This window comes from Gigantopelta aegis, chromosome 12 (genome assembly GCF_016097555.1).
Source record: "Gigantopelta aegis isolate Gae_Host chromosome 12, Gae_host_genome, whole genome shotgun sequence".
Taxonomy (NCBI): domain Eukaryota; kingdom Metazoa; phylum Mollusca; class Gastropoda; order Neomphalida; family Peltospiridae; genus Gigantopelta; species Gigantopelta aegis.
Window position 1 is genome coordinate 41,997,955 of NC_054710.1, and position 26,907 is coordinate 42,024,861.

A 26,907-nucleotide genomic window follows, 5' to 3' on the forward strand; every position below is an offset into this window, starting at 1 on the left:
GTGCAAGGAAGAATAAGAAACACAATATTGTTTGTGTAGGAACAAAGTGGTATTTAATATTTAATAACAAGTCGATTTATATATAATGGAATGTGTCATACCAAAGAATGTTTCCTTTTTCTGGGGGTTTTCCATATTTTGTGACGTTTCTGGCTCCGGCTGAACCTGTTTTAATAATAATTATTAGAGGCTGTTATACAATGTAATATGCAATGTTTAATATTGTACAATTGAGGAAAAAATTGGTAATGTTTTATATTTTACTCAACGCAGTGAAATAAATATGATTGCTAAAAGTGGTCATTTGTTTCAAATAAATGTTTCCTTTTTAAAAAAAAAAGTGTTATGTAATTCTTTTCATTGATACATTTGTATGTGTATTTGTGTAGGCACATGGAGGTAGGTCGGTACATTGGTAGCTAACGTTTGTATTTGTTTAATAACACCACTAGAGCACAATGCTTTATTAATCATCAGCTATTGGATGCAAAACTTTTGGTAATTTTGACATTTATTCCATTAGTAGCAGACGTACACATATATACAGATACAAATACATGTACACACATATTTACAGACATACACACAAACCTCAGTTGGACTAGTGCTCATGTCCACATAGCTGCTACCTGGGGCGAATGACGTTTCATCACTGAGGTTTAAGTCTTAAATAAATGAAAATGGTGTCTCTTATTGTTAACTTCACAGAGTTGACATGTATACGCATATTCTGTTACATTTTTATAATCTTGTGCAAATGTAAGTAACTTTATGTAGTGTAAAATGAAGTATGAAAAATGGACATGATATAAATGTACTAGTATGAAATACAATTCATGTGTAAACTGCTCAAATGAAATAAATGCAGGCCCATAGGAATAGTGTGTGTGCATATACAATGTATATGTGTGTATGTATGTGTGTATATATATATATATATATATATATATATATATATATATATATATATATATTATATATATATATATATATTAGTGAGAGGAATTTGGGGCACAAGGTATAGTGGTGGCAAACATTTTACCTTTAGATGGCTGCATACAGATTCGGAGAACAAGATAGCTATTTCATTTTATTTATTTTTTTGACACACATACACACACACACACACACACACACACACACACACACAGTGGCATACAGAGGAGGGTTGGGGCACAGGAGCCCTGCCCCTCCCCAGTCAAAACTTTTCTTAACGTACTACATTTCATAAAATCATGCATACATACATACATATATACATACATTGTTCCCGCCCTTCACTATAAAATCCTGGCTACACCAGTGCGCACGCAGGGGCGTAGCGTGAGCTGGACCTGAGGGGATGCGGGGGGGGGGGGGGGGTCGAATATGAACCCAGTGGACCTTTTCTATTTTGTTTTTGCACCACCAGAAACTCCATATGTATAAACCTGTATGTTTTAGTTCTGAAAGCGGACCATTTGCTTCAGCGGATGAACCTCCCGAACCCCCCCCCCCCCCTGGCAGCATACGCCCCTGGCACACACACACACACACACACACACACACACACATACATACATAGGCCCTATTTATATAATATATATAATGAAATAATTCTTGATCTTTTTTTTTAATCCAGTCAACACCACAAGCAAGCCTATCATCTATTTAGCCAATTTCTTTTAATATATAATTTGCCAAATATCACACACAATTTATATTGTTACCAATAATGTCTTCTTCCACTTCTTCATCAACACTCTTTTGTTCTTTAGTCAATGAATTTTCTGAAATGCAAATGCATATAACTGTCACATGGATTTAGTACTTCAGTAGTAATTTAATGCACTCTCTTTCTTTTTTTTCCTTTTAAAAATTATTATTATTTGTATTTTTCTTTATATATTATATTAATGACGTGTGTTCAGTAATATAATTTCCATAAAATGTTCAAATGATTCAACCATTAATATTTCTTTTGCAAAGAACATATTACATTTAAAATAATATTACTGCTATACCACTTAAGGGAGGTGACATATTTCACTGAAATGAAAAAGTGTTTCCTATTCTAATTAGCAATGGAAGTAAAAATATTATGTACCATCCCTGTTCTTGTTTTCTTCAAATGATCACTATCATTATGTTGACCATCGGATTTCATCTATAAAAGTCAAATCATCTTCATTTATAACCAGCTATTTTTTCATAACAGGCATGTGCTTAGATAAATTAGCAATTGTTACTTAATAAGAAAGTAATATAATAACACATTAAATTTGTTAACATTTGTTTTTTATGTAGTTTATCACAAATGAACAACAAGTTGTACAAATCTTAAAGTATATTAACAAGAGAAATGTACTTATGCTGACTGTGCAAGGAAGAATAAGAAACACAATATTGTTTGTGTAGGAACAAAGTGGTATTTAATATTTAATAACAAGTCGATTTATATATAATGGAATGTGTCATACCAAAGAATGTTTCCTTTTTCTGGGGGTTTTCCATATTTTGTGACGTTTCTGGCTCCAACTGAACCTGTTTTAATAATAATTATTAGAGGCTGTTATACAATGTAATATGCAATGTTTAATATTGTACAATTGAGGAAAAAATTGGTAATGTTTTATATTTTACTCAACGCAGTGAAATAAATATGATTGCTAAAAGTGGTCATTTGTTTCAAATAAATGTTTCGTTTTTAAAAAAAAAAGTGTTATGTAATTCTTTTCATTGATACATTTGTATGTGTATTTGTGTAGGCACATGGAGGTTGGTCGGTACATTGGTAGCTAACGTTTGTATTTGTTTAATAACACCACTAGAGCACAATGCTTTATTAATCATCAGCTATTGGATGCAAAACTTTTGGTAATTTTGACATTTATTCCATTACTAGCAGACGTACACATATATACAGATACAAATACATGTACACACATATTTACAGACATACACACAAACCTCAGTTGGACTAGTGCTCATGTCCACATAGCTGCTACCTGGGGCGAATGACGTTTCATCACTGAGGTTTAAGTCTTAAATAAATGAAAATGGTGTCTCTTATTGTTAACTTCACAGAGTTGACATGTATACGCATATTCTGTTACATTTTTTATAATCTTGTGCAAATGTAAGTAACTTTATGTAGTGTAAAATGAAGTATGAAAAATGGACATGATATAAATGTACTAGTATGAAATACAATTCATGTGTAAACTGCTCAAATGAAATAAATGCAGGCCCATAGGAATAGTGTGTGTGCATATACAATGTATATGTATGTATGTATGTGTGTATATATATATATATATATATATATATATATATATATATATATATATATATATATATATATTAGTGAGAGGAATTTGGGGCACAAGGTATAGTGGTGGCAAACATTTTACCTTTAGATGGCTGCATACAGATTCGGAGAACAAGATAGCTATTTCATTTTATTTATTTTTTTGACACACACACACACACACACACACACAGTGGCATACAGAGGAGGGTTGGGGCACAGGAGCCCTGCCCCTCCCCAGTCAAAACTTTTCTTAACGTACTACATTTCATAAAACCATGCATACATACATACATATATACATACATTGTTCCCGCCCTTCACTATAAAATCCTGGCTACACCAGTGCGCACGCAGGGGCGTAGCGTGAGCTGGACCTGAGGGGATGCGGGGGGGGGGGGGGGGTCGAATATGAACCCAGTGGACCTTTTCTATTTTGTTTTTGCACCACCAGAAACTCCATATGTATAAACCTGTATGTTTTAGTTCTGAAAGCGGACCATTTGCTTCAGCGGATGAACCTCCCGACCCCCCCCCCCCCCAGCATACGCCCCTGGCACACACACACACACACACACACACACACACATACATACATAGGCCCTATTTATATAATATATATAATGAAATAATTCTTGATCTTTTTTTTTAATCCAGTCAACACCACAAGCAAGCCTATCATCTATTTAGCCAATTTCTTTTAATATATTCATTTGCCAAATATCACACACAATTTATATTGTTACCAATAATGTCTTCTTCCACTTCTTCATCAACACTCTTTTGTTCTTTAGTCAATGAATTTTCTGAAATGCAAATGCATATAACTGTCACATGGATTTAGTACTTCAGTAGTAATTTAATGCACTCTCTTTCTTTTTTTCCTTTTTAAAATTATTATTATTTGTATTTTTCTTTATATTATTATTATTATTATTATCAGCATCGTTTATTTTATTTATATTTTTAAATATATGTCATAGGCCTACTTGATCTGAAAGGAAATTATACTATTTAAGTTTATTTTAAGCGACTCCCAAGGAAGGCCTCATTACTGGGGGTTAATCCTTCACCTTGACCTTCGATATGTATAGAAAAAAAAAAATAATAATTTGGGGGGGTGGGGGTGGGGATATTCGGGATAATGTCTGTTTTATATTATTTATTTCATTATGGAAATGTTATAATTACTTTTAATAGAAATTTGTATCACCATTACACATTTTTTTATAAAATTTATTTCGTGAGTAATGTAAGTTTGTAGCCATATGATTGTGTATAGCACATCGGAAGATTGTTGCAGACGACAAATGACAAAAGGAAGCAGCCATGTTCGGCTCCCAGGTGAACGTCACCCTAATACCTGATCGGACCGGGTATGAATATATAAAATGAGTAAAAATAGTAAGTAATTGAAAGTTATACTTACCGATGGGACCAATGACGGTCTCCAGACCGTCTGGGAGCCCAATGAAGCTGGGGTCGTCCGCAAAAATGTCGACGATTTTCGCCGTCACTGGCGACAGTTCTTTGGGGGCGGGTCCCCCACTTGTCAAACGCGTACGCTTAATTCTCTCGGCATTCTGTTTTTTTTTTTGCCGCCGCGTACACATTTCTCCATTTCTTTTTCACCTGTGTCGGGTTTCTTTGTGCAATGCCCAAAGAGTTCAGTTCAGCTGTCAGCGTAGTCCACAGCTTTTGTTTTCTTTCGTTTGTAACATTGTTAGTCAATTTCGCCTTAACGTTTCTATATGTTGTGCCACATAGTCCACGATAAAAGAGACTTCTCGAATATCAAAATTCGGATTGCGTTTGCTATTCATTATGTAATTAAATAACTCTTAAAAAATTGCCTAGCAAACGAACAAATTTGACAGAAGTAAATAAAGAAAAGAAGTTGTTTACTTTGCATTCATTGGTCAACTGCAATTAACCCTGGGTTAGTGAAAACTAATCCTGGGTTTGCTAACCCAGAGTTAAAAGTGTTTCAGCAACGGAATTTTAACCAGTGATTAGCCAACCCTGGGTTAAGAAATTTAACTCATAGTTAGTGTTAATCAGTGATTAAGTTAACCCAGGTTTCGAACAAATGTTCGATAATATTATATTACCTCATGTACCATGCATATGGTCTGAGTCAATAAAGAATTGGAATTGAACAACCGGGCCGAGGTTTGGACTTTAGAGAGTTACATAATTATTGAACGAAGGGATGGAAAGATGTGACGTAATCTAATACGTCACGACATGCAATGATTATGATATAATGCAATCGTGATGACGGCACATTAATTACGTCACATATTTAAGAGGCTTCCACCCCTTTTGAAGGGTACTCCATAATTAAGTAAAATGGCAGATGGCGAGATATTACATGTCTTTTGCACTAGATCTCGGCGAAGTCGATATAAATGGCATGGTTACAATCTGGTATGTAGAATCTCTGTCATTGTCATGTTTTTGTCACGATTTCTGTCTTGGCAGATGTGAGGAATATATATTGGTAATTAAAAGTAGGAGAGTATCGTAAATGTTAACAACGTGGTATGGACTTTAAAGCGTTACGTAATTGTTGAACGGCGCCATATATATGTATATAATATTATTTTGTAATGACCACACCTATAGTCCGTCCCACCAATCTACGGAAATGTTGGGTGGCTTTTTTTGTGGAGTTTTTTATATTATTATTTTTATTTTTTTATTTTTTGTAAATAATTTCAGTTTGGTTTGACGTAAGAAGAAAACTAAAAGTGTTTTGGAAATCACAAAACAAAACTCTTTTTTTTCCCCAAAAACATTTAATTTTCTTCTTACTGAAATTATTTACAAATAAAAATATGTTTGTAGGAGGATAGGACGGACTAAACATCGTTCCTGTATTGTTAGTGCTATTTTTGATAGACGTTTTAGTAATTCACAAAGTAACAATACAGCAATGATTAATCTTAATTACACATATTATACTTCGCCAGTTTTCTAGCACATATGATATTTTATTATTTCTGCAGAATCGCCGGCGTTCATTTATAGTTACTTTCTTACTTTGATAGCTGCTGCCATTTTAGTTGATATATTACAAGGACAAGTCAAAGAAGCGTTAAGCAAACGGGTTATAAACACAATATATGAACTTTGACCATCAATAGAAATAATTGAACAATACAATGACAAGAAATATTGTTCAGGTTTGATATCAGCGATGAATTGAGAATTCGTGTAATTTGTCAGACTTATTTTGATCGGTAAAATTGTATTGTCGTCAACTATAAAACTTCTCTCTTTACACCGTTAGTTCAAAGTAATTTAGCGTTGCTTCAAATAATCACTTGTGATTAATGCAAATTTTAAAGCAAACTAGATAGCAAAATATATTAATTGTTCTTAATATAAACACATCATGTAATAATAACAATGTTAACATCGTGCATCCGAGGTGTTAATATCGCATTTTTCAAATATTAAATGCTTACTGAAAAGGAAGTCAGTCGATGGGATAAAAACATATTGTCAGATTCCTTGTACAAAAGCAATTTTTCAAGACAAAATTATTTGTTTTAAAATTACATGATTTTGGCTATGTACTATTTACATTTTATGATTTGTTTTAAATTATCGTCAACTAAAATGTGTGTTTACGAATCGTGTCGACACATTCCGTAAATGTTCGTTTGTTTCTTATATTTTTTTGTTTGTTCATATACTAATAGACCACAATACGTGACAAAGCACATTCATACAGTTCATGTATTTACGAATCAACTGATTAGATATATATATATATATATATATATATATATATATATATATATATATATATATATATATATATATATATATATATATATATATATATATATATATATTCTTACCCACAATGCATATGCGAATCCGCCATGTTTTTTTCTGGCAAAAATCCTATTTTAAGAAATCACTGCATTCTTGTTTTGCACGGTAATGTATCGAATGTATTTTCTAAAAATATATCAGGACGATTGATATAGCTCAATACATCATATATCTGGAACAGCACTTTAATAGGCAATTTTCTGCCATTTTGTTTTCGGCCATTTTGAACCATAAAACGTAATTTCTCAGATGTCCAACACACACACACATATATATATATATATATATATATATATATATATATATATATATATATAGATACATATATAGATACATATATATATACATATATATATATATATATATATATACATATATATATACATATATATATATATATGTATATATGTATGTATATATGTATATATATATATATATGTATATATATGTATATGTCATACTTCTTTGGCAGTCATACTTCTTTGGCAGTCTGTGTTGTCTAGATTCTCTGGTATGTGTTGTTGTAGACAGTTCTCCTGTGTCTCCTGTGAATTCTTCAGACTTAGTGAATTACTGTCATTGTTTGAAATATTTGAATCTTTCACGATCATGTCTGATGTGTGATTTTTAACCGATTTCGAATTATCAGAGTTAGTATTGTCAAATTCACTCACTGGTCTTGGTGGAATATTATCCAGGTTGTTGGGCTGGTTAATTGTCTTTTCAGCTGTTGTTCGTAAGTATTTTCTGTTTAGGCGATATAACTGTCCACCGACATCAACAATGTATGATCTTGATGAAACTTGGTCTACACATTTGCCTGGCCTCCATATTTTGTCACGGTCGTTTGGAAGAGGAGCCATACGAATTTGTTGACCAATTTGATTTTCTGGGAGCTCCTTGGCGTGTTTGTCATAATGAAGCTTTGCTTTCTGGCGTTTCAATTTGATGTTGTCGTACACATGTTCAATCATTTGCGGTTTAAGTAAAACTTCTGCAATCGGTAGTGAGTGTCGTGTTCTTCGTGACATAAGTCTCTGCACTGGACTACTTGACATACCTTCAGTTGGGTATTACGCCAATCGAGAATAGATTTCCAGAGATCATTACCACTTTTCTGTGATTTCTTTACCAGTTTCTTGGCAATTTTCACAGCCGATTCTGCTTTGCCATTAGACTGACTGTGGCACGGTGAAGATGTAACATGCTCAAATTCCAACTCGCGTGCAAACTCATTGAACTCCTTACTAGCAAGTTGTGGTCCATTGTCTGTAACCACAATGCCCGGAATTCCATGTCTGCTGAAGTATACTTTGAGACAATCAATGATTGTTGTCGAAGTTGTATCTTTAAGAATGTCAAGTTCCCAGAAGTCGGAGTAGTAGTCCACTGTCACTAGGTAGTCTTGTGAGTGCAGTGTGAAGATATCTATACCTAGTTTACTCCAAGGGTGATCAGGAACAGCGTGTGTTAAGAGCGGTTCTTTCTGTTGCTGTGATCCAAACTCGTTGCATGTACTACATTGTCTGATGAAGTCACTGCGAAGGAGTTTCGGAATTATAACACGGTTTCCTTTGAAAAGAATTCCATTCTGAATTGTAAGTTCATCCCTAAAGTTCCAGTATTCTCGTATCTGAACTGGTACTTCATTCTTTGTTTCAGGCCATCCAGACAGAACAACGGATTTCAGTGTTTGAAGAGCTACGTCGTGCTGTGTGTTTATTCGTATCTGTTGCAGTCTGGACACACTGACTTTTAAAGAATCTGTGAAGTTAATGCACTCGAGTTCTTCTCTGAACGTTTCTTCTTCAACACGAAAGATATGAGATGATGTAGTGCTAGTTTCCACCTTTTGAAAAGGAAGTGATGCACGTGATAAAGCATCTGTAATGTAGAGTTGCGACCCCTTCTTGTACTCTACATGTAAGCTGTACTTCTGCAATCTCAGAAAGCATTCTCTGCAGTCGTTTTGGTGGTCCAAGTAATGGCTTCTTGAAAATTATTTCCAATGGTTTATGATCTGAATGCACTGTGACCAAGTCGCGACCAAATATGTATTGGTAAAATCGTTTGCATGCAAAAACTATTGCAAGGCACTCTTTCTCGATTTGAGCATACCTTTGTTCTGCCTGTGTTAGTGCTCGTGATGCAAAGACGACTGGTTGTCCATTTTGAAGCAAAACTGCTCCAAGTCCGACTTCACTGGCATCACACTGTATTGTGACCTCCTCTGCCAGATCATAATATTTTAGAACAGGTTGCTTGGTAACAAGAGTTTTGATTTCTTGAAATGTTTTTTCCTGTTGCGATTGCCACGACCAGATTGTGTCTTTATTTGTCAGTTGTCTGAGAGGTTCACAAACTTCAGACAGATGCGGCAGGAATTTCGCCAGGTAAGTAACAAGAATAATAAACCGTTGGATCTGGGCGAATTCCCTCCGAGGTAAGTATATGTCCCATATACATGACCTCTGTTTGATGCAGTTTCAGTTTTCTCAGGTTTGCATCATGATATTTGATAGCCTCATCCATGTTGTCGCCACAACCATAGATTAAGATATCATTAATGATAACCTCTGTTCTTTGGAGTCCTTATAATGCCTCATGCTGTCTACGCTGAAACTCTTCAGGAGCAGACTTGATTCCAAATGGCATGCGGAGCCATCTGTAACATCCAAATGGTGTCCAACATGTTTTTTAGGTAACTACTAGATTCATCAAGATTAATTTGCCAAAATCCATCTTTTGCATCTAACACTGTGAACACTTTAGCTTTTGTAATCCTTGGAAGGATATCTTCAATAGTGGTCATAGGATAGTGAGACCTCTTTATCGCAACATTCCAGTCCTTCGGGTCTATACAAATGGGCAGTTTACCCGAGGGTTTCTTAACAGCTACCATGCTGCTGATCCAATCTGTGGGAGTGATTACTTTTGCTAGCACCCCTCGTTTGACCACGCAGTCAATTTCGTTCCGAAGATCAGATTCTAAGGTTTTTGGTACTCTACGTGGTTGATGCTGTACAGGTTTTACCGCAGGGTCAACCTCTATGTGGTATTTTCCTGGTAAGCAACCTAATCCTTCGAACATATCACCAAATTCATCCATCAGTTGTTTGTGATTCAGCGAAGTTTCGTGGTCAGTCACACTGTTTACAGTGTTTAATGTCAACAGACCCATTTTTGTACAAGCATCAGCTGACAACAAGGTTACTTGGTCTACATCAACTACTAGGAATACAAAGTCATGCAATTTGTGTCCATCTGTGCACTTAATTATGCACTGTCCTTCCGGCAGCATTCTTGTGCCATCATAGAACTTTAGTCGTACACTGCTTCGCTCTAGCTTAGGATTGCCATCTTGCACTATCCTGCAGTATTCATTTAAACTGATTACATTACAAGTGAAGGCTGTGTCCAGCTGACATTTAACCTTGTGATTAAATTTTCTGACAGTCCTTTTCCGACAGTCATTTTCATATTCACGAACCACTGTTTGCCATGTTTTTCTGAATAAACCGAAAACAACGATTCACTAGATTTAGAGCACTCGGAACTACAGTCATCTTCTACTGCATGTACTCTCTTTGACAGTTGTGTGTGCGACTGTCTGCAACCTGAATAAAAATGATTCTTCGTGTTGCATTGCGAACAAGTCTGACCATATGCAAGACATTCATTTTTATCTTTGACGTGCGTTTTCCCACAGTATTTGCAAGATATGTTTTCTCTTTTGTCTCTCTCGGGCTTTGCTCCATATCGCAACTGAAAAGATTGTTTGCTTCTATCTTTTCTACCCGATTCTTTTTTCTTTGCAGCATAGTTCACGGACTGAACTTCAGATTCCTTCAACTTTCTCATCTGTTGAGAAGTTATTTCACTGGTTCTGCACATGTCTATTGCTCTCTCAAGAGTAAGTTCTGGCTCTCGCAGCATTCTAGACCTTGCACCTCCATCATTAGTACCTAAGACAATTCTATCCCTGATCAGTTCATCTCGAAGTATGTCATATGCACATGACTCGGCTAAACCTCGCAGCGCAGAGACGTAAGTATCTATGCTTTCCGATGGTGCTTGATCACTAGCGTTCATATATAGCATTTGTTTTGGGCTCAAAATGTTTCTGAAGTGCTTTGAGGATTTCACTCTCTTTGTTTCTATCTTCTTCTGATATATCTAGATGCTGATAAATCATGTAGCGGTCTTTTCCCATCACGCTTAAAAGTGTTGCTACCCTAATGTTCTGATTTTTCTTATCTAACTCAGTTGCTATTTTGTAATTGTTCCACTGTGAACTAAAAAACTTCCAGTTGCTTTTAAAATCACCTTTCATTACCATTGGTGCTGGAACGGGAATGCCTCCTGATGCCATAATCAAGATTTGTTTTCCGTACCGTCCAATTGTTGTTGTTTTTTTCGAGCAGTATAACTTTTAACTGTTTCAAGTGTTTGTGCCTGCTTTCATCACAAACGAAACATTTATTAGTGTCACTCGAATCGAAACGATGATTAAACTGTATAGATGTTGTTGTTTTTTTTTTTTGTTTTTTTTTTTTTTTGGGGGGGGGGGGGGGGGGGTTTATTCGTGAGTCACACGACGCTGGTATTTGTGGACTTCACTTTTGCAACGTGATTTTCGCGGTCCCCCCCCCCCCCCCCCCCCCCCCCGTCATGAGCCGATGACATTTCACATGGCTATTTAGGCAGTTTTAGACAGTACTAGGCTTTAAATCAGTGCTGATTGTTTACGGGTTACTTAACTGTCCTATGCATTCCATTTTTAGTCTTCACTGCTTTGTAATGGCTTCTTAACATCACAAATTAACAGCGAAACCACTTATGACACACCATGTTGTTAGACTGATCTTTTAATGCGCAAACTCTGAACACACAAACTGTGACGTAATACACATTAGTACTACATAGTATAGTGAGCGACAATATGTAGGCTATATCGTAACACTAGCCATGGAAAATATTACCATGGCGCTGACGTTGGGCCAACAGCGGGTCGCTGTATATGTAGGTAAACATATTTTATGAATTTTAAATTGTTTGTTTTAATTCAAACAAAATGTAAACACATATATTGGTCTACATTATTATTTATATTAGTGTTGATCTAGCCACAGCAAATATTGTCATCGCTCCGACGTAGCCACGTTGTAGGCAAAAACAAATTTATGTTATATTTTTTTCTTAATTAAAAGAAACTATGGATTTATTTCCATAATTATGCTTAATACTCGATGGTAAATTCGTGTTAATGTAGTCACAGAAAATATCGTCATCGCGCTTACGTCGAGGCAACATCGGGCCGCTGCAGGAAACATTTGCCGTTGGTAGACGCTCATCTCCGACCATTCGCCAACATCGGGCCGACGATGTATGCGTGCTGGGTTAAGTCATTAATAAAGTAAAAAACATTAACAATTATTTTCTTTACTATATCGGGTGTCGGTCCCAAGTATTGGTGATCTGTGGCCAGTATGGTTCGAAATCGATGACAAGAAAACGACTATAATCCGTTTAGAGTTGTGTCCCTTAACTTGCCTGTTGCTTCGTTTGAGTTATGGCGTCGGTCTTAAAGTGGGTCTCCGAATTATATGGGAAGAAATTAATTATTTTGGCGCTTCTGATAAACATTGATGTTTGTTTAGGTGAGTTTAGGGGGCGGTTCTAAGTTTGCTGCTATTATAGCGTGTTTCATAGGCACTTACAAGTCAAAACCAAATTGTTACGGTGGACGGCAGTCACTTTTTGCACCCTTGTTTTGGCTTCGTACACAATAAATGAAACATATATTATCCAACGATAATTGTTTGATATGATATATTTGACAAAAGGTACTTTTTATGTCTTTCATATTTTAAAACTTAAAATTAATATTTTGTCCAGAATTATGAAATTTAAAAAACAAAATACCGACCTGTAAACAGCGTAATCCGCTTGTTACAGAAATTTGACAGGGGTCAAGGTTATTAGACCAGTTTTTATTTTAATGTGGCGAAGCATTGTAATAATATAGCTAAGGTCTCACTACACAGATGACGTCCGGGTGAGAGTTCATTCATCACGGTCCACTATAGTTCCTAATTGTGACACATGTTATGGTTCACATATTCACTTCTAGGAAATGGTGAAGAATTAAAACAATATGCATGTTTAATGGTAAGCCTTCTGGCTGTATTTTGCCCATGTTATTTTGTAATATTGTGCATCAATCTTTTGGGACATGGGTATATAGCGCAAGTGACAGTAGGAGTGAATATGTTAATGAACCACCTGTTCGGACCGGTGCTACAGCCAGATGCGGTCATATAGCAAAAAAACTGAGACGGAAATGTGCTCAATTTTGGAGTGAAAATAAATGCTTATATAATATATGTTCGCAATGGTGTATGTTGTTAGTGCCAACGAGAACCCGTTCTATTGGCAATCTTCGCTTGGAGTTGGGCAGTTTAACATGGGTTTCAATGGCAGATGACATCTGTGTAGTGAGACCTAATTTTTAATTTGAATGACGTCAGTATTCCAACGGCGTCACTTTTCGTCTCCTTACATTAACCATAAACTGGGTAGGCCTACATGACGTTTCATTTTTAAGAATGTTGGAAAAAGTTCAATGCAAAATTGCTATTGATTTAAAAAAAAATAAAAAAATTGAACATTACTAATGCATCTGAATGTGTTTGAACAAAATCTTGTGATTTAAACATTGTACCTTTTACGAAATATGCATTTCAAGTGAAATTGGTGATATTCCGACCCCATATGGACGCAACACACTTGTAGAATGAAATAATGGTAAGATATGCTATATTTATTGTGTACGAAGCCGAAACAAGTGTGCGAAAAGTGATATTAACAACTACGATAAATTACTCTCTAGGCACGGATATAACATTTCTGAAAGGGGTAGGGGGTCCAAATGTGCTGACTCATCTCTCCTTTTACACAGCGCGCCTCTTGCAGCTGAACACATCATGCTCGAGGGCTTATTAATTCGAATTTACCGAGGTAAAGCATGCATATTTAAAATTACATTAGGTTGGTGGGTTTTTTTTTTTTTGTTGTGGGGTTTTTTATGGGTTGCTATGATTCGAGTTAGTAGCATAATAAATGACGTGTTAACTACAGTACACCGATAATCAAAGTACAAAAATATATATTTATAAAATTGTAGTAAGATATATTTGGCTGCACCCGTTATATATCATGATAGCCGTCAGATTTAACCGTTTTATTAATAAATAAAATATTGTACTTACATTATATATCGTTGAATATGCATACCAGTCAAAAAGCTTTGCGCGAGCATTCCTTTTTAGAAACTATACTCCTCAAACTTAAGTGTTCCTCTGTGGTTTACCTATTCATTAAGGAGTTTTCCAGCTTCCGCTCTCGACGAAAAGTCTGACGCGTTAATATTACGAGAGAGGCACTCAACACATTTTATTTACGGTTATATGGCGTCAGACATATGGTTAAGGACCACACAGAGAGGGGGGAGGGGGGGGGGGGGGGGGGGGGGGCAGGATCCCGGCCCCTCAAACTTTGCGACAGTTAAAATTGTATTATACATTTTTTTTTTTACAATTCCCTCCAAACCTCCCCTAAGTTCCGTTGGCATTCCGCCTCATGTCATTGCCCAAATGGATTTTCTGGATCCGCCACTAGTCCATATGGACTAAACTGTCACTTTATCCATAGTTTATGGACAAGGTGGAGGAAGAGGATCAAGAAGCGGTGACTGGAGGTGCATCTCGATGGTGTGTGTGTGTGTGTGTGTGTGCATGTCTGTGTCCGTGTCTGTGTCCGTGTGTGCGCGTGTGTATGTGTGCGTGTGTCTGTATGTGTGTGTTTCTGTATGTGTGAGTGTATGTCTGTGTGTGTGTGTGTGTGTGTGTGTGTGTGTGTGTGTGTGTGTGTGTGTGTGTGTGTGTGTGTGTGTGCAATGCTTGAAATTCATTTTGTCGGTTGACAGCCTAAATTCAAAATGGCCGCCGCAAAATATAATTTTTGCCATATCTTCGCTAATAATGCACACAGAGAGATGATTTTTGTGGCAAACTGTAGGTTTTCATACACCAGGAATCCATTTCTGTTGCCTGAAAAGGTGTGTGATGGTGTTATCATGTCCTTTATGTTAGTATTTAATGAAAAATGAAATGTCAGACACCAAAACAATGAAGATATACTGTTTATGTAGTTATATTATGTCATTTCCAATAGAAGCTCAGACATTACAATAGAGTAAAATTACTCCATTATATATTTGTGTTCACTTTTAGTTAAGAACATTGGCCATTGTCAACTTTGGATTGGACATTTTAGATGACCAGTGTACCTCAACGAAGTCATGTCGGTTGATCCCGGTGATCCATAACAAGCAGCAACAAATAGGGTAGACTCAGATATCACATCAACCATTTGTAGCTGTAGGTCACCTAGCTTCCCTAGTTATTTCCCAGAACAATTACTTTGCCGATCCCCCACAGGTAGGCAACAATGGCACAGCCGGAGAGAACATGTGCAGACAACAGGTATGGAATGATGTCACTATGCTTCTCTGCAGTGGCTTTTATTTCAACTGATGTCTTGCCATCACGAGATTACAGGTCAACTGCTGGGTGGCGTAATAATACAGCAACAGCACAAGCACATTTAATGCAGTTAACGTCTGTTGTTGCCAGATCGACCAGAGTGGGACCAGGTCCTGTTATCACTAGGGTGTTTCCATTCTGTGTCAACATATCTGCATGGCCTCTGAGGAAGTACACACGAGTTTGATGAGCTGAACCTTATTTGGTGTGACCGTTAGGATCACCTTCTGGCCTGGTAGAGGTGTGCTCAATAACAACTGGTGCTGTCGGCCATTTTGAATTTAGATTGTAAAACAAATTGCTCAAGAGTGACAGCTTGTCACCCGGCTGACATATGTTCAGGAAGGTCCAATCTACCAGACAAACAATAAAACACTGTATATACCCTAAAACATGCTTTTCTGTTCTGCTACTGGACTATATATGCTTATTACCCTGACCCTGAGAGAGTGACAGATTATTCACATGACTGTATGCCGTTATCACTTTCAGCCAGTAGTTGTTTGCTAACGTTCGCTAGACTAGTTTTTACGCTATATGTTAAACCGAATAACCACTCCGAGAACCAGTCTAAATATATAGTTCACGACGTTTGCATCACTCGCTGTCGCTGAACTCGGATTTGAAAAACCGTAATCAGCCTATGTGATCCGAATGAGTTTCAAGAATTTTATTGATAGATAATTCTTCCATTATTTGTGTGCGCACCGAAGTAAATTGGCCGCGTCGACGATGTCGGTATAAATGTACTAATGTTTTAGAATATTAAACACGAATCAAGAATTCTGTGATATGCCGGAAACATGTTTTAGAAATAAGATGGAAAGCAAAACCTGCAAGCATTTATGTGCGTTTCACTGGCGTAGGAAATGTTTGCTTAATAATAGTGTAAAAGATGATCCAGATGCCAGGACTTAGCCGTCATTGGCGGCTCTTAGCGGGTAATCCTGCCCAGAAACCCAAAACCGACCAAATGAATGAATGAATGAATGAATGTTTAACGACACCCCAGCATGAAAAATACATCGGCTACTGGGTGTCTAACTATGTTAATTCAAAACATGAAGTGATGATCAACATCAATATAAAAATTCAAGAGTCAAATAAAAACACATTGTAAAGAACTGTTCAAAAATACAAATATCACAGAAAGGTAATATTAAAGTTTAGAATAAAAGTCAGTATCACGTAACAATTGCAATAACAAAACCAAGATAACAGATTTACGCTACTAATAATTGGAATGCATGTGCTTTTCAAACATCGAATGTTTCAGGTCTCTCCAAAGTACGTGGAAGGGCTGCGCACCCCCGGAATTCACCCTCTGAATCTGCGTCTGTACTGAAGACAGTAGTTATTTATTTTTAACAAGTGTAAAGATAACGTTCTATGGCACTAACGTTACTGTGATGCTGCACATTTAAGTTTCGTAAGAAAACTGTACAGCATAAAACACAACTTTTTTTTTTCTCTCAACCACCCCGCCCTACCCTAAGGTTAATGGAAATGAGAGACTGTATATTAGTGGAGATATTCAATTATAAGGTTAACTGTCTACTATGTATTAAACAGTTAAACGATACAGCATAACACACAGCAGCGTTTTATTTCTCCATGCATCTTCGACAGTGTTAACACAATCAGGTGTTTATATATTGATGGAAATATTCAAATGACTACCTGTCTCTTGTGTTATACAGGTGGTCCAAAAAATGTTGTAATCAGTCCACCACCACCTGGATCTGTAGCAGAAGGAGACAGTCTGACTGCGATGTGTGCTGCTACTGACTGTAAACCACCATGTTCTTATTCCTGGACTCAGGGTAATCAGCAGATCTCAGCAACCTCTCGGTTAACACTGAAAAACATCAACAGAAGTCAGACAGGGAATGTGTACACGTGTACAGCGACCAATTCAGTTTTACCAACATCTAAAAGTAAACAGTTCACACTGACAGTGTACTGTGAGTATTAATCTAATATTATACTTTTGCTATGTGTTAGCTTTTCTTCGTAAACAATTGATTCTCCTGAAATCTTAAGTCCATTTTAATATTCTTCGTAATATTGACTGTAATACATTTAACTGGTCTTCAATAACCAGGGAACATTATTAAGATGTAATATTTAGATTTTGATAGTGGTGATTGCTCAAGACAAGTTCACGTAATACTTAGATTTTGATAGTGGTTATCGCTCAAGACAAGTTTACTGTATGTGTTACATAATAAAAAAAAAACAGGCAATGCATAATGACGAGATTCGAACCTGCTGTTCTAATTCCCATTCCATTTGATAGTTCAGGGGCCTAATTCACAAAGCTCTCTTAGGCTCTGCTAGGCAACAAAACATCATCTTTGCAAGTATTTTAGCATTGCACTGCGATATCGCAAAGCTGAGAGAGTTTACTGAATTAGGCCCCATGATATTAACTGATTTAACCACACGGCCAGCCGACACATACCATAAAATGTCACAGCATAAAATTTACCAATTCCGTCTATAAGCATTTAATCCAGGTAGTTAAATGCATTGTGTACATGTTTGACACATTTCTCCAACAATAATCACAACTAACATATCTTGTTGAAACATCTACGTATAGGTTAGAAGGCATTAAGACGTTTCTTCAGAAATAAGATTGGGCGGAGCGAGTTTTATGCTGTGTCAATGTTATGCTTTGACATAGTATGGTATGTATCAGTTGGCCGTGTGGTTAAATCAGTTAATATCATGGGACCTAATTCGTAATGCTGCCGCCCCTACCAGAATTACAGACAGAACAAACGTTGCGACTTATTCTGAATTGTTTCCCTCCCTTGTATTCAAGTTGAAAACTGTGAACAACACAGCACATGCAATATCTGATATATCTTGTATCATAGTAATATATTGCCGAGTGAATACGAGTGCTCTATTTTTTCAGAAGTGGCATTTTTGTCTAGCTGGAGAAGCCTCTCTGTTATTGTGTCCTGATTTCGTTTTACTTCCTAGACTGGTTTACTGCAGCTTCGTTACTTTAAGGAGCGGGACGTAGCCTAGTGTTAAAGCGCTCGCTCGATGCGCGGTCGTTCTGGGATCGATCCCCGTCAGTGAGCCCATTGGGCTATTTCTCGTTCCAGCAAGTGCACCACGACTGGTGTAACAAAGACTGTGGTATGTACTACCTTGTCTGTGGGATGGTGCAAATAAAAGATCCCTTGCTGCTAATCGAAAACAGTAGCCCATGAAGTGGCGACAGCGGGTTTCCTCTCTCAATATCGGTGTGGTCCTTAACCATATGTTGGACGCCATATAACCGTAAATATAATGTGTTGAGTGCGTCGTTAAGTAAAACATTTCTTTCATTCCTACCTTCGTAAACTGTATGCTAGGTACTACCGTCAGTATGGCTGTGATATGTTATTGTCTCATGTGTAGATGGTCCAGACAGTGTCCAGCTAAACACCAGTTCACCACTGACAGTGAAGGAAGGTGAAGATGTATCTCTCATATGTGAAGCGACTAACTGTTCTCCATCCTGTTCTTTTACCTTGAAGTTTAAATCTCAGATAAAATCAACCAGTTCCGTGCTGTCATTAAATAACATACAGAGAGCATCAGCCGGTGACTACACGTGTACTGCTAGAAACACAAACACACAGAAATCATTAGACAAGACCATTACTCTGGATGTAAAGTGTAAGTAAACATATTTAATAAAAGTAAAAAATCAGACCCATCATAGATGTCTCGAGTTGTATAAACACTACACTAGCATCATTTGCAATTCAGTCGAACTTAAAAACCCCACAAAAAGCCACCCAAAACCCAACAAAAAAAAAAACAAAAGAAAACAACAAACAAATAACATATCGTCTTTCCTTTTTTTTCTTTCTTTATATATATTGCTATTGGAATGTTTAAAAACCATTATATTAGTTGCAATATTGGTAGATGCAGGAAGTTTCTAGCAAGGGGAACAACTTTTATAAAGGGCACCTACAATATTCCAAATTACACTCCTATTGATTACGATTACAAGAAAATTGAAAGTAATCAATTACGATTGCGAATACATTTTTCAGTAATCATGATTACAGTCATTAATTTCAACAAATATGCACATGTAGTGAAATGATGTCATCAACATGAAATTGTTCATTTTATACAACTTTCATTCACTGGAAAAAATGTATGAAAGTATGTAGACTTGACAAATTATTATTATTATTATTATTATTATTATTATTTATTATTCATGCTTCTTTTTAATGTATTAACCTTTTTTTCGGGTTGGGGGTGGGGGGAGAATCAGTTTCCAAAATCAGATTTTATTTGGATCATTGACGGAAAGTTACATCCATAACCATAGGTATTATGTATAGTTGTATTAATAACATATATACTGTTAAAAATAAGTAGGGGATATTCCATTTCAAATATCAATAATTATAGAATGAAATGAGATATAAACGTAAAAATAAGTGCACAATGTGCATTAATGTTCCCACTCAAAGAACATGAAAAAAAGGCACCATTGTTGATTGTTTTAATCGCGAAGCACGTGGCATGACGTTGCACGTGCGATGGGTACGATTTGAAATTGAACACTTATGCAACAGTCACATATCCACCGGGCCCCGTAAGAATTTTTCTACTTACGGCGGATTTCTATGATTTCGGGAACTCGGGGGTATCGCAGCATCTGTGTGTAGCAGCCACATATTCAGCGGTGCCCGCGCGGTGCCCTTTGAAGTTTTCTCGACTTCAATCGCGAGGCGCCCGTGGGTAAGGTGCAAGGGTACCGCAGGATAATCCTACGGACGCCGCAATGCAGTCGGACGGGAGCCGTGAGAGGCCCGTACGAATTTTACACATCGTACGGGGCTCGTGAGTGACTCGCACGGACATCCGAAGATATTCTTATCTTACGATGATCTTGAAAATCGTACGGGTGTCGTACGATTTGAGGGGCCCGAAATTCAGTCTCCAAATCGTACGGCATCCGTACGAATGTTGCGAGAGCAGTACTGGGCCCGTGCGATGCTGTATACAACGTGTCTACGGGGTTACGACCAATAAAAATTTCTACGAGACATCGGGAACTTTTAACATCGCGTTAAAAGCTTCCGATGTGCCCTACGGCGAGGAAAGAACGCCAATACGCCCCCAGGATAGCCACGGTACCCTTGCGGCCGCCTTGAGATTTTGCAAATTTTCCCCCGAAATTTGGGCCCATGCGGGCGCCTTATCCCGAATCGGTGGATATGTGACTGTAGCATTAGTTTGTGCGTAAGTTGTGTGCACACTGTGGCAATATTTTTTTTGTTTTGTTACTGGAACACAAAATCATAACCTTGCTGTCACCTTCTTTACAACATTGTGTAATGTTTCAACAATGAGACGTCTCCAACGTTAGGAACGTCTCAGGGCTGTAGGCATGCTTCAAGTTGGCACCACCCAGCGAATTGTGGCGCATAGACTTAATGTGTCACAATCGGTCATTAGCCGATTGTGGGCCCGATATTGACAAACCAGAAATGTGGATGATCGTCCCCGTTCAGGACGGCCAAGGGCCACAAGTCCGGTTCAGGACCACTTCAGGCCACTTCATTATGACTTACACGTGGAGGAATCGAGGTCAATCAGCCAATAAGTTCGCAAGAGAACACGTGATACAAGTGGCGTTACAGTGTCTGGCAAGACTATTCGTACCAGCTTCCATAGAAATAAGACCCATGCTTGTCGACCCTGCGAAGCACATTGCTATCAGACGTCAATCATGTACACATCGTAGACATTGGGCTAACAGGCGTTGGGCTCGCATAATTGTTTCAGATGAGTCCCGATTCACACTAAACTTCCATGATCGTCAACAGCGTGTCTGGCGACGTGCCAATGAATGCTACGCCAACGTCAACGTTCGTCCTCATGGCCGATTTGGTGGAGGGTCCGTTATGGTGTGGGGTGTCATCACGATGACTGCCAGAAGCCAGATGCTTGTTGGCCATGGGAGGGTCACAGGGTAATACTACCATGAAAACATCCTTGCACCGATCGTTGTGCCTTTCGCACGTCAGGCTGCACGCCATTTTGTTTTTCAGTAAAACTATGTCCGTGCTCACCTGAGTCTACTGGTCACCGCGTATCTGCAGCAACAGAACATCACCACACATGTTCCTCTAGTAGGCCTACAACCCAAAGCATTGCCGCCAATAACATCACTACAGTCGACTTTGTTTCGTCGCACACCAGGGAGACACGTCATACAACCGAGATAAGCTTTGATGGTGTAGATATGGACATTTTATTGTCCGAGTTCACTACAAAGCGCAATCGTACAGCATGACACGCCAGCAATCGTCTATTTTTCAAAACTGCTCTACTCAAAATGTTAACATAATTTATGTTAAAAAATGATTCCTCTCTTCCAGAGCAAATCTATTTATAGGAAAATGATCAGCTGATTTCAAGTTCCACTATAGTGTGACATCGTTGGTGTTATTTATTGCTATTTGTTTACTACATTAGTTTTGAGAATTTGTTATTGTTTCAATTAATATCTGTTTTGGACAGTGACACATTGAAAACATTTGAAGTTAATAACTTTTTTTTTTCTGACGAACTATATTTTGTCATCCGATTGCCATCATCTCCGCGTAGTCATGTTTTTATTATATAAATGATGGTTAGTAGTCCTTAAAGTTTGGCGTCAATTTGTTATTGTTAATAAGTATTGCTTACTAGTTAAAAATGTCGGCAAAATAAATTCATTGTAGAAGCATCACGAGGGGTTTATGGGGTACAAGAGCATACAGAGGGTATACAAATCCATAAACCCCTCCTGATGCTTCTACAACTTATAATATCACAATGATTTATGACATGGATATTATGGGTAGGTTGTGTGGTCAAAATGTCAAACATTAATGTGGTATCTGGATCAAAATGTCTCTCTCTCTCTCTCTCTCTCTCTCTCTCTCTCTCTCTCTCTCTCTCTCTCTCTCTCTCTCTCTCTCTCTCTCTCTCTCTCTCTCTCTCTCTCTCTCTCTCTCTCTCTCTCTCTGTGTGTGTGTGTGTTTGTGTGTGTATGTGTGTTCTCTGTGTGTGTATGTGTTTGTGTATGTGTGTTCTATGAGAGAGAGAGAAAGAGAGAGAGAGAGAGAGAGAGAGAGAGAGAGAGAGAGAGAGAGAGAGAGAGAGAGAGTGGGGATGGAGGTATGGATTAGGGTTGGAAAAATTGAGTTCCTTGCTCATTACAAAATTTTGATAATTAGATGACGCATCATTGTTGGTTGTATAACTCATAATTAGTCGGTCTGTTTCTGGTAAAAAAAAAGAGAGAAAATAGTTACTTGCATTTGACAACAAAATTCCATCACCCATGTTGTTCTCTTATTGAGAAAATCATATACACTTTTAATGCTGTCAAATGTATGCAAGCAGTGTTTTGATTGGTCAAATGAAAGGTTATAAATCGTAAATTGGGTGTTGTTGTTTGTGTTGTTTTTTCTTTTATATATTATGTATAATCAGAAAGTTGACATTTTGACCTGGGTACCACTTTAATAGTTGACGTTTTTGATCGCTGACACTGTTTCCAATGACATGTTGACTGTTGGCATTTTGACCATTGACATTTAAACCGTTGACATTTTGATCACTAACATTTAAATTGTGTTGACATTTTGACCATTGATATTTTTCCTACATTAAGTTATACATGTAGGATTAATGATTTGTATACTTTTTATAATGCAATTTATATTTTTTGCATTTAAGTTGACAGTAAGAGTAATTATAATTTTATTTGAAGATGTTACACTGAAGATGTCTGGCTCTTCATCATATGCCATCACTAACAAATCATATACGTTGACATGTACAGTGGCCCGGGCTGTTAACTTTGATAATACGATTGTATTTTCTCGGAAAACAGTGGAAAGTACTTTTGCAACCCTCAAGCAGAACCTGGGTGTATGTTCTGTTGTCATTGAAACACCAGCTGGTTACAGTGCAGCTTGTGGTACAGGAACAAGTGATGCCAACGCTGACACTAAAGAGTATACACTGGTGATTGACAAAGTTGCAAAAATTGATCATACAAATTGGTCGTGTTTTCTGAATACAGACCACAGAGTCAGCAGCAGTTTAACTGTACAGCCTTTCGGTAAGTGATTAACTTATATCTGTTGTTCATATATTATTGTGTTTGTTTCTTTTTGTTTTTGTTGTTTGTTTTTTGTTGTTTATTTAAACCATTAAAGTTAACGTCACTAAATCTTTGTGGATCTCTGATGATCTGACTTCATATGTCTGGGTTTTGTAACTTGGGTTATATGACAACCTAGAGTTAAAACTGGTTTACGTAAAACATGACCCAAACTCACATCCGTGGCACATTTCACATGTGTGTTTTACCCGTGTTTCAAGCCCGGAAATAAGTGGCCTGTCACGGAAATTTATCATGTGTCAAGCTTTAACAGTCACAAACTTACATTCATATTAGCAATCATTTTGTCCTACACAACATGAACTATTTCTGTGTTGCCATATTCTGAAACGAACGTAGAAAGATATTCACTTAAGTGCACCTAGCACTAGTTTTGAAGCAGTTCGATGCAGTACGTATTAAAATAGTTTTCTGACCATATCATATGTAGTATACACAAGCTTATGGAACTGTTACTAGAACGCCTTCACGTTTACCCACATTCACCCCAAAAATAAAAACAGCATAACGTTGACCTATCACCTACAAATTACATTTTATTTAAATGAATAAAGATCTGCTAAATAAAAAAATTGTGAAAATGTAACAACGGGGTGGGGTTGTTAGGGTTAGGGTTATTTATTACAGGATGGATTTTGTGCTATCTGTCATCAGATACATACTTTTATATTTTGTTTTCTCTGTTATCAGATACATCAAATAAATTGTAACCTCCCACTGTGCTCGCGCGCGCATGTGTGTGTGTGTGTGTGTGTGTGTGTGTGTGTGTGACACATTTTATAGAATACACCACATCATATATGCATATAACGAGTACTGGTAAGGTACATAAACACAAGTCTGTTAAAAGTAGGTGACCTGGCTAGTTATGGTATGCAACACACTGTCATCCCAAATTGTACCTGCATGCATGATTTTATGAATTGATAAGGAAGATCGATATAGCCTGGACAAGAAAAGTAGGTCACAGCGACCTAGTTATGGTACACGCGACACACCGCCATCCCAACGTGTACTTGTATGCACGGTTTGGTGATCCTATATCAATTCAAATGAAATACAAATATGTGGCACGGTGTCTTTTTGAATGGAAACTCGAATGAAGTCAGTTTGGATGTCTTTACATCAAAATATACTAGTGACTACGGTTTGTTTGGGGTTTGGGTGGGGTTTTGATCTGAACGCTGGACAGCTTTCAGTGTACAATTGCTATTGAACTATTTTTATTTGATGACTATGAATGCATACATCAATTATGGAGTGCCACCCTAGTACATTTGATTAAATTTCAATAAACCTAGTGTCGTAACCGTGATTAATTTACTTCTAATTTGCAGAATTATCAAATTCTTAAAGTATGTGATCTGAAAAATATCACTTACTTTGATTGCACTGTAAACGTAAGAATCCCGTTGGCTCGAACCCCGTCGCTGCTCGTGGAACTGTTCGACCCGTCGGTCAGTTCGACCTAACCATTCAGTCAACAACTCGAAAGTGTACTCGGGACTTCGTTTTTGGTTCAAGTATTGTGGTGTATCTGATCCTTCCGACCGGCCTCGTTGGCGTCGCGGTTAGGCCATCGGTCTACAGGCTGGTAGGTACTGGGTTCGGATCCCAGTCGAGGCATGGGATTTTTAATCCAGATACCGACTCCAAACCCTGAGTGCGTGCACCGCAAGGCTCAATGGGTAGGTGTAAACCACTTGCACCGACCAATGATCCATAACTGGTTCAACAAAGGCCATGGTTTGTGCTATCCTGCCTGTGGGACGCTTGATGTAGTAGAAAAGACGATAAATAACTCTTGAATTCTACGAGTCAAGTGGACCCGATATCGGTAATTTTAAGAAATAGACAAAAACTACTTTTAGTCCATCCCATCCCTCTATGAAGATGGGTTTTTTGTGTGAATAATTTCACTTTAGTTTGACGTAAAAAAAAAAAAAAGTAAAAGTGTTTTGGAAATAACAAAACAATACTATTTTTTGTTGTGTGCAGTTGTGAAAACAGTCTGCTCAGAAATAAATAACCTATAGCACATTCCGTAGTATGAAAAAAGGTTTTCTCTGTGGGAGGTATAGTAAAATTAATTTAATGTATTTATAGTCTGTTTTACAGGGAACGCCTTTTTTCATACTAATGAATTTACAAGTCATTTATTTCTGAGCCGATTGTTTTCTAAGATGCATACAAAATTAGCTTCTTTTTCTTTTCTTTTTTTTTTTACAAAAAAAACCCTACATTTTTGTTGGATGGGACGGACTAGGCTATAGATACTTACTTGTCTCTACTTTATTGTTTTAATGTTCTCGAACTGTAAAGAAAAATCTCACAAATGAACGAGATGTAAACGACAACAAATCGGATCTCGATGATTGCACGAACATTGACGATATGCACCCCAAAGTCGTTTCGGTGTGGATGGCGTCGGCGCATGTGCGGGTAATGGTGGACGTGTTTTTCTCGGCTCCGAGTAGATTGGCCAAAATATAGTTTCAAGATGAAATAACAAGCGAAAAGAAGAAATATGTTCGGAGTGAATGCAGACTTTAAATATTTGTAAGTGTTAAACTGATATACGTTTCAAAATGTTCTTGGACATGGGCATGAGCATGTGTTATCTCATTGAACAGTTTACATTTGAGTTGGTTCAAGTCGAGTTTGACGTTACGCTTGATTGGCTATACTGAAAGTCACCAGTGTTTATTTACATTCCGCACTCGCATTGTTTGAAACTGACCAAGCTGTATGCTGTAAAAAGCAAGGTTTTATTTGTATGATTAGAATGGCTACAAATGATATATCTACGGTTCTTGGGAACACACGAGACGTGATGTATGGGGATAATGTTGAGCAAGCTGGAAAGTTCACACTTGATTATGTTGTTGAACTTATGACAAAAATGGACTCCAGACTGTCGCATATAGAGATATATGTTCAGAAAATAG

The 26,907-nt window shown here is 37.3% G+C and overlaps 1 protein-coding gene and 1 long non-coding RNA gene across 5 annotated transcripts in view; one reads left to right on the plus strand and one right to left on the minus strand.

The window, feature by feature from the left end:
- Positions 1-2,453: 2,453 nt before the first annotated feature.
- LOC121386480 lies at positions 2,454-4,142 on the minus strand. Its single transcript, XR_005959663.1, has 3 exons — positions 4,036-4,142; positions 2,950-3,023; positions 2,454-2,523 (listed from the first exon to the last, which is right to left on the minus strand). It is a non-coding gene; the product is annotated as an uncharacterized LOC121386480 (long non-coding RNA).
- Positions 4,143-12,697: 8,555 nt separating this feature from the next.
- Positions 12,698-26,907, plus strand: part of LOC121386728 — a 38,601-nt gene continuing 24,391 nt past the window's right edge. For all 4 annotated transcript variants that reach the window (XR_005959694.1, XR_005959695.1, XM_041517723.1 and 1 more), the window contains exons 1-4: positions 12,698-12,798; positions 17,445-17,708; positions 19,165-19,425; positions 23,543-23,896. Coding sequence is in view for 2 of the 4 variants with exons in the window: in XM_041517723.1 (XP_041373657.1) it covers positions 12,711-12,798; positions 17,445-17,708; positions 19,165-19,425; positions 23,543-23,896 (967 nt within the window). In the remaining 2 variants the exon portion in view is untranslated. The remainder of the gene's footprint in view (positions 12,799-17,444; positions 17,709-19,164; positions 19,426-23,542; positions 23,897-26,907) is intronic.